Source organism: Callospermophilus lateralis, chromosome 8, assembly GCF_048772815.1.
Source record: "Callospermophilus lateralis isolate mCalLat2 chromosome 8, mCalLat2.hap1, whole genome shotgun sequence".
Taxonomy (NCBI): Eukaryota; Metazoa; Chordata; class Mammalia; order Rodentia; family Sciuridae; genus Callospermophilus; species Callospermophilus lateralis.
Window position 1 is genome coordinate 67,624,886 of NC_135312.1, and position 14,222 is coordinate 67,639,107.

Genomic DNA, 14,222 nt, shown 5'->3' on the forward strand with positions numbered 1-14,222 from the left:
CAAAGAACTCTTAAGTAAATAAGGAAAAAAATGGACCAAAAGATACGGGGTATTTCACAAAACAAACTGGAATAACATCAATCAAAACATGTTCATGTAATCTCAGCGGCTCCCCGGGGGCAGAGGCAGGAGGATCTTGAGTTCAAAGCCAGCCTCAGCAATTTGGCAAGGGGCTAAGCAACTCAGTGACACCCTGTCTCTAATAAAATATAAAATAGGGTTAAGGATGTGGCAAAGTGGTTAAGTGCCCCTGGGATCAATTCCTGGTACCCCCCCCCCAAAAAAAAAAAAGCAAAAAAAAACCCCCACAAAACTCCACACCTTTAATGAAATTAAGAACTCTTGGGGTCTGGGGATGAGGCTCAAGCGGTAGCGCACTCGCCTGGAAGCCCGGGTTTGATCCTCAGCACCACATACAAAGATGTTGTGTCCTCTGAAAACTAAAAACAAAAAAAGAACTCTTGGGGTTGGGATGTAGCTTCATGGTAGCACCTATGCCTATTAACATATGCAAGGCCTTAGTTTCAATCCAGCATCAAAATAAACCAAAGCAAAAGAATCCCATTGCCCAATAGATTCAGATAAAAACTGGTAATAAAATCAAGTACAGATCCAAAAAGAGACATTGGAAGAAAATGTAAGGAATTTTTACATGAGATGGCAGATATTTATGCTGTGTCAAGGTTATGATCATCTTACCATGTCAAGCTGAAAATGTCACCACTGTCTAGACAACTGGATGTGTTTTATTGGGAATATTATTTTTCTGTGTTCTATGCTCTGCAGTAGTAGATAAGCTTAGTTATCAAGTGAAACCTTAAAAAAATTAAAAACAAAAACCCCAGAATCTTTACATTCAAATAAAGTTGCCCTTCAAAGAGGTTACTATATACTCCTTTCACTGGTATTACCATTGCTCAGGATGGTCTCAAAAATCTTTCACTGGGCTGTTTACTTTTGAAAATATTTTGCCAGCAGAGGAAAACTTTTCACTGACAGTAGATTTCACTTATGAAAATAGTCACAAAATACTTTTGGAGTCTTGTCTAATAAAGAAATTACACAGGTCCATAATCAAGTTAAGATTCTGGTCAACATTAAATTTATGATGAAACTAATTCTCCTGAATGGCTTACAAATAGCTATTTTCAAAGACAAGTTTCAGATAAGTTTTTAGCAATGGCAACATTACTTAAAAAGTCAGAGCTTCAGAGGTTACTACTTGGAAGGACAAACATTCATCTTAATGCATATAGATAGTATCATTTCTGTTCAGTACAAGTCTGAAGAGGCAATTGCTTAAGAATAGAAAAACAAGGGCTGGAGCTGAGGCTCAGCAGTAGCGTACCTGCCTGGCATGTATGAGGCACTGTGTTCAATTCTTGGCACTGCGTATAAATAAATAAAATAAAGGTCTATAAACAACTAAAAAAATATTTTAAGAATTGTGAGGGGCTGGAGTTGTGGCTCAGTATTAGAGTGCTTGCCTCACATGTTTGAGACACTGGGTTCGATTCTAAGTACCACATATAAATAAGTGAATAAAATAAAAGTCCATCAACATCTAAAAAATATTTTTAAAAAAATAGTGAAACAGCTTACATTAGTTGCCTTTAAACTTTAATTTTTGTAAAGGTCACAAAAAACTTTCAATTAAATAAAAATCTATTATATAAAGACAAAAATATTACAATCAACCCACTGAATCAATTTTGAATTTGAGGGATGGACAATAAACAATTACATAGTTTTGACAGGATTCCATAACAGCAAATAATGAGAATACTACACAGACCTTTGTAGAAAGAAGTTCCTGTTAACATATAGATGCAATATGTTTTGAATTAATAAACTGCACTGATTTGAATCTAGTATCGGTACTTGGTAATACATATGATTATTATGTTGCTGTGCTGGAGTATTATAATTTCAACAGGTACTGATTTACCCTATATTGCACTTTAAAACAAAAATAATTTGAAGCACTTTATAAACAAAATTATTTGACATCATTTTGGACTAATTTCATTATATACTTGTACAACTAATTATTTGCAAAGTATCTGAAAAAGCTATGTACTCCCTCTAATGAGTATTACTCATTCTCTTTATTCCCAAATTTTACTAAACTTATAATTCTGTTAAGTATCCAGATAAGAGACTGTTGAAATTATATAAACTATGTTAATAGTAAATTTGAGAACTTTATTTGTTGCTTTTTCCCTGTGATTTGTATGATAAAGAGAAAATGCATTTAGAATCGAATTCATGTTTTATTAGTTATGAACATTTCTATAATTTTTCATATTACACGTTAGTAGACTTTGAAAAAAATTATTGGGACTTAACTGGCTATGTTTTTCCCTTCATGCAAAATCAGAAGTAGTGATAAATTTCCCTGTAGTAATTTCTTAAAAACATTTATAAGTTAGTGTTATAATATTCCAGCACAGCAACGACCTTAACATCCAAGGTTAAAGTGACATGCTTCACAAATACTCAAGTAGTCATCTTCTTCCATTTCTTCATTCCTATGAATATAATCTTTCAACTGCACCATTCTTTCAGCCTGATTCTCATTCCTTATATTTTTAATTTAATTTTATTTTAATTGCTTTTATTTTTAAATCATTCCATATCTTAAAGAATGTATTTTTATTCAACACACATTACATACTATTATTTATCTTTTCCTATTGTTGTCAGGTCCTTCAAGGCTAAGCTTCTGACTTCTGGTATATAATGTAACAAAAAGTCACATTTTTCCTTTATTTCACTTTAATTAGGAGTCTATCCTATTTTATGGGTAACTAGAGTAACAACTTCATTGGTTACATGACCACTGTATAATAAAAATCAGAAATGGAAATGTAACATCCAAATTCCATACGCATAATAGAAACAGACATATGTTAAGGAAAATGATTTAAAAAAAATAATCATAGGAAACAATAAGATCCTCAGCACAGAAAACAAATATACATATAGTAAGCATAGCTAGACAAGCATCATAATACAAAAAACTCCATCAGACATGAGAAATAGATACTTGAAGCCAGGTTTTGAAACTTAATCATCACATCCACTCAGTTGTAGCCGGTCCAATAAATGCTCTAGAGTTAAATGCTTTGGGGACTGGCTAAAATAGTTATACTAAAGAACACTAGTTCAGATTCAGCCAATGACTTAAGAACTTGTCCACAGGCTGAAAGTAGAAAAAAAGTCATTTGGGAACTTTTAAACTTGCTTCATCAAAGATGCTTATCTCTAGCTTAAGCTGCCTTTTTTTTTTTTTTTTTAAGGTTTGGTATGTTCAACAGGCATTGACTTTTGGTATATGTCATTCTGTTCTATTGTACTGACAAGTCCAGGATCCCATTTGATAAGGGCTGAATGGATGGAGAAAATATCTCTTAATGTTGCAGCTTCCTTATAAATCAAATAACTTCCCAGCAGTGAACCAAATAAATCCTAAGGAATGACAAAAACAATTTTAAAACGGCTAGAAGAAAGGTGACAAACTATACTGCAAATATAAAACAGGATATTTTAATGTTCTTAATAAATATTTATAAAAATATGTACATATAATAAACAGGTCATTTTATAATGCTAGTTAAAACAATGAAGAGCTGTGATATCAGGTTTATCAATATCCAGGCTTCAAATTAATTTATAGAAATATTGTCAACTAAATTTCAATAAATACACTGGAGGTATCAAACATAATGAGAAAAACAATAGTTGCAAGTTTTCTTTTTTTATCAACATCATGTTTTATTGGTTAATGATGAACTTACATAATCAGCCAACAAAATTTAAAAAGAATTTTTGTAAAAAAAAAAAAGTATTTGTTTTTTGAAAATAAATAAATTCAGATCTGTACAATTAGAAAAACCAGGAAAGCTGCAAATAACAAAATAGGAAGATAATAAATCCTGGGTTCAAAATGAAATCAAAGAAGAAAGTTAAAGATATTTTCAGATTCCTTACTGAGAAGTTATATAATCTACACCACTCTTCAAGGTCTTCAACTGGGCACTAGAATAATAATGATCTAAAATCTTCTCAAATAGTTCCTCTGCTTCACTTTTTGCATGAGATGGGAGAACAAAACAAAATAAAAACAAAACTGTAAGCTCCTTCAGATGGAATTAAAACAGCTAAGTCTTTTGGCATTCTAGCAATCAAACTGAAATCAAGGTTTTTTTTATACAGTATTCTCAGAGCTTTCAAGAATAGAGCCAAGTGGTACTTAAAAATACAAAAACATTTTCTACTTTTTGTAAATACCCAAGAAATTTTAAAAATCAACATCTAGGAAGAAAAAGCAAGACATAAACTGATCAGCACCAAGTAGAAGTGATCTCTAGGAGGAGCAGGTCTCATATTGTGTTGATGAGCAGAAAAATTCACAGTACCAAAGGTTCATACCTTTAAGCAATAGGAATGGTAAAACTCAACAAATTAAATTTTGAATCATCCCAATGGAGATTTCAAGGGTTTGGTGCTACTTTAAACATTTTCCAGAGTAGATATGGTTACAAGTTAAACTGTCTTCCTTCCCTCCTCCATTTGCTACAGTAGAAAGTATGAAATTTAACTTTATAATTAATAATTCTTTAGCTATAATTCCAAAAGTTGCACTTATTCATAATATAACATTTAACCTTTAAATAAGACTCTGGATATAGTTAAAATTCAAAAGGGATCATTATCAAAATCTTGTCTTTCTTGCCTATCAAGGTTTATGAATATATTGTTGGTGGCTAGAACTCAAATCACATACAGTCAACCACATTACTGGATCCATGACCCACATCTCGAATTTGGCTAGTTAAACAGGCACACACAGCTACTCCTGCTCCAGCTCGGCAGTGAGACACAGATCCAACAAGTTCCCACCTGAAAAAACAGAGAAAGAATGTTATATTGAAACAAAGTATAATTTTCTTTGTTCAAAATACCAAAGACAAAAACTTCCTATGGGCTGGGGATATAGCTTAGTTGGTAGAGTGCTTGCCTTGCATGCACAAAGCCCTGAGTTCAGTCCCCAGTACCACCACCACCACCACAACAAAAACTTCCTATTGTGGAACTCATTTTAAAAGATAGCAAGCTTCCAGAGGGTGATAAGATATCTCAAAGTTTTGTGTTAATAACTATACCTAGCAGGAAAGTAAGTCTCCCCTTATGTGAAGTATTACTTTCCACTATGGTTACCTACAGTCAACCACAGTCTGAAAATATTAAATGGAAAGTTCCAGAATTAAACAATTCACAAGTTTTAAATTGGACATTGTTTTGACTAGTATGATGAATCTTACACGGTCCCACTCTGTCCTAACTGGGTCATGCATCAGCCCTTTGTCCAGCACATCCTCTATAGACATTACCTATCCATTAGTCACTTAGTAGCTACCAGTTATCAGATTAAAATTAAATGTGGTGATATCAAAGTGCTTGTATTCAAGTAACCTTCATTTACTTAATAATGGTCCCAAAGTACAAAAACAGTGGTGCTGGCAATTTTATTATAGAACACTGTTAAAACTGTTCTATTATTATTATTATTAGTTATTGTTTGTATTTTCTGTGCCTAGTTTATAAATTAAACTATCATAATATGTTTAGGAGAAAACAATACATATATAGTTTGGTCGTATCTGTGGTTGTAGGCACCTATCTGGAACATTACCCATGTTTCAAGGAAGGACTACACTATAAATGGAGTAGGGAAGGAAGAAAGTTTAATTTGAAACCTCAATAATAGATGACACTCGGGAGTCATCTATTATTGGACTATACCATTGAGAAAAAAATGTAAATTACCTATTCAGTACTGGATCAAATGCTTCTACTGTATTTAAGTATGCATTGCCATTATGACCACCAACTGCAAAGATTTTTCCCATCACTGTTGCGATCCCCACTCCACCCCTGGGAGTAGTAAGTGCTGCCACATAATCCCACTTGTTGCTTCGAGGGTCATATCGCTCAACTGAACTCAGAGGAGAATTATCATCAAAACCACCTACATAAAAAATATTTTAAAATAGCATTACCATTTATAGAAATTAACTACTAAATCTTAATTCAATAGCTTCTATAACCCAATCTTTTAAAACTATATAGAATAATTTAAAGAAAACTAGAAAAAAATTTATCCCAATACCCATTTACCACCAAAAACTATTACTAGACATTTTCTACAATTCAACTTATAAAAATTTAATTGGTATTTTCACCTCAATACTAGAATTAAAAATCTAAAAATGGGTAAAATTGGAGTCCCCTTATTTAAGCAATTTGGAAATCAAGAAAAAAAATAATCATTCATATAACTTGTCCTGAGCTTTCTTGAAGCAGGCAAGACTAAGATTCTTTCTCTGTTTATTATATTTTTAAAACAGTAAGAAGGCTTGAGAAGAAATAAACTACATTAGGTCATATGGTTCATCCAGATATAAGCTGAAGTTTTTCAGTTGTTCTCCTACATACTATTATTGCCAGCACAATTAGATGGTAGACTACGAATTCTCACCAATTTTTGTCAAAACCACATCTTCCTCCTATATATTCCAAATGATGACTTTTTTTTCTATAGATCAGTTTAACAATGTATTAATATATTTCTGAGGGTTAAATACAGACTATTATTTTAACAGTGTTCTCTTTTTTGGGGGCTTCCTCTAAATCTAAGTAAATAATCTCTCTCTTTGGTGATTCCACCTACTTTCCTGAGAACAGGAGTATTGATATTATTATCAGTCTCTTCATAAACAAAGTCAGTTTAAAAAGGAAAAAGAAAAAAATGAAGTGCTCTTCTCTAATAGGTTTTATTAAATCAACTGAATTGAAATAAAATCTTCCAGTTTTTGAGAGTGATCTGATTTTGATCAACGTATAATAATATCACTATAAAATTTTCACTGTAATCATTTAGTTTTAATTATTGCTCATGTTAACATAAAAAAGTTTTTAATAGTTATGTTTTCCATATCCTTCTTTCACTGACTGCATATCATTTCTCTAGATTATGTACATAAATTGATGATAATAAAAAATTCGGGCTGGGGTTATGGCTCAGGGGTAGAGTGCTCACCTAGCACATGTGAGGCCCCAGGTTCAATCCTTAGCACCATGTAAAAATAAATAAAATAAAGGTATTGTGTCCAACTACAACTAAAAAATAAATATTAAAAAAAAATTCAAGGCAGGGCTAGAGATATAGCTCAGTGGTAGAGCACAGGCCTAGAATGCACAAGGCTCTGGGTTTGAGCCCCAGCAATGCCAAAAAAAAAAGTAAAAATAATGTAGAGCAGAAAAAGAGACAAAGCAGAATGCTATTAGGTTGTTAGACATGCCCATACCTTCACATTTTTCTTATTTAAATAGGACATAAGTGATCAATAAGGGTTTTTTTAATGTCCAACCTGAGTAATTCTTAAGTGTTTATCATGTCTATTCTAACTATAAAGGCCATTCTGTAAGTAAACATGACAAAATCCTGTTGATGTGTAATGTACCAATATCTAGGGAAACAGGGAGCTGAGAATGGTGGCAACAGTGTAAGCAGATTCAAACAGAACCAAGTTCAAATTTCATCTCTTTTTTAGCCATGTGACTTTAAGTTAGTCACTGTGTTTAAGTCTTTGACTTCCTTATAGAGCCCCTGTGATAATCAGGTGAGATCTAAAGGTAAATTGTGCTATTTCCTTTTTCTTGAACACATATAAGCAATTAAATAGTCAGTAGAATGTCTATTTGCATATATTTAAACATTAAGAATATTCCATTCTCTTATTAAGAACTATAAGTTATACTGGGTTCAATAGTCTGTGCCTGTAACCCTACCAATTTGGGAGGCTGAGGTACACAGATTGTAAATTCTCACTGTTAGCCTGGGCAACATAGTGAAAACCCATTTTTAAAAAAGAAAAGAAAACAACACTATAAATTACATAATACAAACAATGCACACAGTTAAGTGTGACATATGCTAGTGGTAAACTCTGAACTCATTTCCTCATCTGTAAAGGAAGGGATTACTAATCACAACACAACTACTCATTTGTTGGTAATTACAAAGTGCCAGACAGTTTGAGATACTTAACATACATTGCCTCTAATTCTTAGAATAAAACATATATTACCTTTAATAATTAAAATAATTCTGAAAGATGGGTATTATTATTTCCATTTCATAATCATTTAAAGCCTTGCTACTGAATGTAAATGAAGCTGACCTGGAACAGTGTCACTATCATTTGGGAGCTATCAGAAATACAGAAACTATTGGACTCCTCATTTCCAGATTACTTGAATGCACAGTAGGTTTTTTTGAGGGGAGGGGGATGGGGACAGATACAGGGGATTGAACTCAGGGGCACTTGATCACTGAGCCACATACCCAGTCCCATTTTGTTTTTAATTAGAGACAGGGTCTAACTGAGTTGCTTAGAGCCTCACTTTTGCTAAAGCTGGCTTCAAACTCATGATCCTCCTGCCTTAGCCTCCAGAGCCACTGGGATTACAGGTGTATGCTACTGTGCCTGGCATAGGAGGGTTTAAAAAAGTACTGCACTGATATTCTTCCAATTCAGTGTTTTATTAAGTCAAAAAGCGAAACAAAACATTGCATAGCTGTTATTCATTACATATCTATATGTTTACTTAAAAGTTTCAACATAATTTCCTTTGAAATGCAATAGAGAAAAACAAGCCTTAGAAGTATATATATCTACATATAATCCCCTGGTTTAGGTATATTTCTATTACTAGAAAAAGAAGTTTTAAATGTGAAAGATGAAGATTTAAATAAAAAAGCATGATATGAAACTTAAGAATTCAAAAACACATCTCAGGACTGATTCTAAAGGTTAAATATAATTTGTTACTGCATTATTTCATGATATTTGTTGTTGTATATCCTGCTACATTTAGAGAAATACAATCCACTCACCAACAACATATAAGCAACCATGAAGCTCACTAACTCCATTGCCTGCTCTTCGTTGACCCATTTCTTTAACTTCTATCCACTTATCCAGATGTGGATCATATCTCTCTACACTAGATAAAGAAGCCACTCCATCATTGCCTCCTACAGCATAAACATAGTTCTAAATGGAGAAAAACAAATATAACATATGACATTAGATTTGAATTGATTTACATATGGTCCTACAGCAGAACACAATGTGCAAAAAAGAAGTATTTCATAAAATAATATGGCATAAAATCAATAACTATGTACTAATGATATGACTGTATCAGATTTTCTTTATTTGATTATGGATGTGATTCAATGCAATTCAATGGGCAAGTTGCCACATTAACTTACTATTAGAGCCACAGAGCCAACTCCTCCACGGGGAGTGTTCATTGGTGCCACTGTACTCCACTGATCAGATTCTATGTCATATCTCTCCACATCATTGAAGCATGTATTGTCATCTAATCCTCCAATTGCATAAATTGGTCCTCCTAAGGAAGCTAAGGCAATTCCTCGCCTGCAAAAGCAATAAAATATACCTTGGCATCTGGGTTGTTTCCAGGAAAAAAAAATAGCAAAGAAAATGTGCTAACGCAAGTCATTTATCAAAAGTACGGTTGTTTCCATGATTTTGATTTATCAAAGCTTCTAAACAGATAGCTCCGGAGTGCAACTCCAAGAATGTGTAACCTACATAGGCTACTTTAAACTCATATCAAATAATGAAGTAAAACCCAACAAAATAGTATAAAAAGAGTCCAAAATAATCAATTTTTTAGTGAAACATACAACTGTAAAATTGAGGGGCTAATGGGATCAAAAACCAAATTCTCATTTCTGCATCCATGTTATTGCAGAGCTCATCTTATTACAGAGTATCATCGCACCATCACACAAAATAATATTCATTTTTTATATTACAAGTTTTATGTCACAATGCTCTATCTACTTATTTTATTTTTTGCAGTACTAGGGACTGAACCCAGGGGCACTCCACCACTGAGCCACAGTCCCTAGCCTTTTTTGAGACAGGGTTTCACTAAATTTCCCAGGCTGACCTCAAAATTATGATTCTCCTGCCTCAGCCTCCCAGTCACTGGGATTAAAGGCATGTGTTACTGTGCCTGGCACAATGCTTTATTTTTTTAAGAGTATTTATTTATTTATTTATGTATTTATGGGAAGGAAGAGACTCAGCTCCTTTTAAGACTAATTTATTATAATCATAATCAGAAAAATGTTATTTTCTTTTTGCTATACTGGAGATTGAATCCAGAGATGAACATGATAGGTAAGCACCTTATCACTGAAGTATATGCCAAGTTCCCTTTTTAAGAAATATTACTTTGAGACAGGGTCTCACTAAGTTCATGAGGCTGGCCTGAAATTTCTGATCATCCTGCCTTAGCCACCTGATCTGTTGGTCTTATAAGCCTGAGCCACCATGCCAAGCTTCAATTTCTTAATACACTGTACCAATAAAAAATTGAAATATTCTAAAACTATTATCTGTCACTAAAGCTGAAAATAAAGTAGTGTTGTAATTTATTTATTTGCAGAACTGGGGATTGAACCTTGGGCCTTGCAGATGCTAGGCATGTACTCTAACTCTGAGCTATATCCCCAAGAGTAGAGAATTCCATAAACTTCAATTATCTTGCTTCTTTGAGACATATCTGTTATTAATGAATTAATATAGGTAAAGCACTTAGAATACTGCCTGGCCCATTTTTAGTGCTCTGTATTATTACAGGTTGAACACCCTTCATCTGAAATTTGTGAGACCAGAAGTATATCAGCTTTTAGAATTATCAACATAGACTTTACAGGTGGAACATCCCCAATATGAAAATTCAAAATAAAATATACTTCAAAATTAAAGACTTTTTGAATGCTGCTTTAAAAGTCTCAGATTTTAGAGCATATTTAATTTCAGACTTTCAGAACAGCAATGCTCAATCCGCACCAAAGTGGCTACTCCAGATCCTAATTCTACATTTACCAAAGAGTATCCCTAGGAAAGAATTATTAAGGATAATGTTATCTCATTCATTTTTAGTCTCCTTTGCTTCTTTCCACTGAGGTATAATGCTGTGACTTACAAAATACTGTATATCTGTATAACATGTGCATGTTTACATTATTAAGTTACAAAGTCCATCATTAAGTTAGAAAGTTCCCTAAGGCTCTGGTTCTAAGCCCTCATAGCACCCTATACTCTCTTTCCTCAGCAATCTCATTCTTTCCATGGATTATGTTAGATGACTCAATATACATTCAGACATATTTTCACTTTAAACCTCAAATCTGTCTTTTTTGGCTCTTCAACTTTAACTTTAATCTGAAATGAAACCCACTGTTCATCTCCCTGCTGGAGGCAGAATTTCAAGATGCTCCCCCCATGACCTTCAGTTCCTGGTGTTACCCAGTGATTATGCTACATTATATGGCAAAAGGAATATTGCCAGAGTGGGCCTAGTCTTGTGATTACACAAGCCCTTTAAAGCAGAGAGATCCTCCAGTTTGTAGTCAGAAACTCAAGGAACAATGTGGGGGTCAGCATGCTGATGCTTTACTGAAGATAGAGGGGAACATGTGGGAAAGATCTCCTCACCCTGGCCAACTGCCAGTAAAAATAAGCAGTTCAGTCCTATAACTATCAGAAGTCAAATTCTATCAATAAACTGAATAACCTCGGAAGAAGCTTCTTTCACTTGAGACTCCAGATAAAAGTCTAGCTCCGCCAACACATTGGTTTGGTCTTCTAAAAGCCCAAGCAAACCTGCAGGACTTCTGAACTATGAGCTAATAAATGGATGTTATTTAAAGCTAATTGTGCAGTAATTTGTTATATGGCAACAGAAAACTAACATAACTCCATGAAAAGACAAATAAAAATTTTATGTGGTTGACTAACTTGCTTAATCCAGTCAGAAGTAGCACTACTGCCTGTAATCCTAGTGGCTCCGGAGTCTGAAGCAGGAGGATCACAAATTCAAAGCCAGCCTCAGCAACTTAGTGAGACCCTATCTCTTAATAAAATACAAAAAAAAGGGCTGGGGAAGTGACTTAGTGGTTGAGTGCCACTGGGCTTGATCCCCAGTACAAAAATTAAATTAAATTAAATAATAAAAATAGCACCACTGTCTATGTAATTGCTTAAGTCAGAAACTGAATTATTTTTACCTGTTTTTCCCACTGCCATATCTAATTGTCATAAAGTTTGTTGACTGTATACCTTTGAACTATTCTTTCTCAAGCATCCTTTTTTCTCTATTTCAGTTTTTATCACTTTATTCCAAACTACCATTATTTCTTGACTAAACTATTACAATAACTCTTTTTAATCTGTCAGACTCTTTTTACATTAGGCATTCTCATAACCCTTCTCCCTTTTATATGTAGAGAATATCTGAAAACAGAAATCTATCACTTACCTACTAATTAAATGTATTTTATATAAATTTATATTATAAATATAAGCATACATATATGTTTATCTACTCCCATCCAAAGGTTGAACAGACTAGAGTACTAAATCATATACCTTTAGACTACTTAATATATTTTAATTTACTGTAGGTGAGAATTTAAAATATTAAAGCTCATGTTAAAATCAGTAAAGAAAACATACACTGGGGGATATCTTATTAACATGACAAAATATATGTGCCTTAGTTTTAAAGTCAGCATCTTATTTTACAAAGAGAAACACTAGACATTTCCAGTAAGATAAGGAACAAGACAAAAAATACCTACTGTCTGTTTTTATTCATATTTGTTGAATTATCAGCAAATAAAATGACAAGAAAAGTCAATCAGAAGTTTAATCATGTGTGGACAAAGTTGGCAAAAGCTGGATAGAGTCTGTAGATTAATTAATAGCACTGTATCAATGCTAATTTCAATCATATTGTGGTTGTGTAAGATGTTAACATTATGGAAAGTTTGGTGAAGGGAGTACAGTAAGGTGTATCATCTAACTTTGGCACTACTAGCATTTGGAGCTAGAAAATTCTTTGCTACAGGGGACTACTGAACATTTGTAGAACTGTTAGCAGCATCCCTGACCTATTCCCACTAGATGCTAGTAGCAACTTGCCCACCCTCAAACTAATAACCCAAACTCTGGAGACACTGTCAAGTATTGCATAGAAGGGGCAAAATTATTTTTAGGTGAGAAACAGTGATACATATGAACTCTTCTATTTTTGCATCTTTTCTGAAAAATCTAAAAGTATTTCTAACAAAAATTTTTTTTTAAAAAAAATGTTCAGATATAAGTGAAAACCATGATTATAGCATGCTAAAACGTGAGTTCATTCTTAAAAAATATTAAAGTTATAACAAAGCATCACTTGGGATGCTTTAATAAAATGTATTTAAGAAGGCAAAGTATGTAAAAATAGAAATTTAAAATAGATCTTTCAACTTTAAAAACTTTATTTTCTGTCATCAATTCAAAAGAAATTTCCATGCTGATGTACCTCTTTGTGTGCATTGATGCCTTCATCAACCATTTATTAGTGAGAGGATCAAACATCTCCATGCTACCTAAATGTTCATTTCCATCATGTCCACCTACTGCATACACTTTACCTGTCAAATAAAGAAGTATTTTCATTTGATTCCAAATAAATAGATATTAATGTTATTTTATATAAACAATATAATTAGAATGTCATAATATATATTCAACAACTGCTGTTCACATCAATATCATGATCACTGTGATCATGTTTCAGTAGTCAAATGAAAACCAATGCATATTTTCACTAAACATGTTATTCTTTATGAAGTTATTAAACACTCAAACACTACCCTCTTGGGTTTAGTAAATGCAATCACTGTCATGCTCTCAAATAATGCTTAATAAAATTAAAAAGCACTCTAAATATGTTGTTTAAAGAAAGTATAAAACTGCAAAACAATATGATCAATTTTTTTTCCTAAATGAAACACAGAAAAAAGTGAAAGACCATATACTCATATGTTAACTGGTTATGTACAAGTGCTTGGGATGATTATTAATTTTTATTAAATGTTTTTATGTTTTCCCCAAAAAGTATTCATACTATATAATCAGGGGGAAAACTACCTTTTAAAAGTTTGTAACAATTTATCCATGCAATTAATTCATTTTCAGTATGAGTTAAAAAATCTGATTTCAGTAATAATAATTAGTTATAGAAAGAAGCTGATACACATTTATAATTACTTCAAT

The 14,222-nt window shown here is 32.9% G+C and overlaps 1 protein-coding gene across 4 annotated transcripts in view; it reads right to left on the reverse strand.

Moving 5' to 3' along the window:
• Window positions 1-3,431: 3,431 nt before the first annotated feature.
• Window positions 3,432-14,222, reverse strand: part of Klhl8 (kelch like family member 8) — a 41,788-nt gene continuing 30,997 nt past the window's right edge. For 3 of the 4 annotated variants that reach the window (XM_076864431.1, XM_076864429.1, XM_076864428.1), the window contains 5 exons: window positions 13,486-13,597; window positions 9,347-9,515; window positions 8,966-9,125; window positions 5,833-6,034; window positions 3,432-4,905 (listed from right to left, as the gene is read on the reverse strand). In XM_076864431.1, the coding sequence (XP_076720546.1) occupies window positions 4,782-4,905; window positions 5,833-6,034; window positions 8,966-9,125; window positions 9,347-9,515; window positions 13,486-13,597 (767 nt within the window). In that variant the 3' untranslated portion in view covers window positions 3,432-4,781. The remainder of the gene's footprint in view (window positions 4,906-5,832; window positions 6,035-8,965; window positions 9,126-9,346; window positions 9,516-13,485; window positions 13,598-14,222) is intronic. The other variant, XM_076864430.1, reaches the window with a different exon arrangement.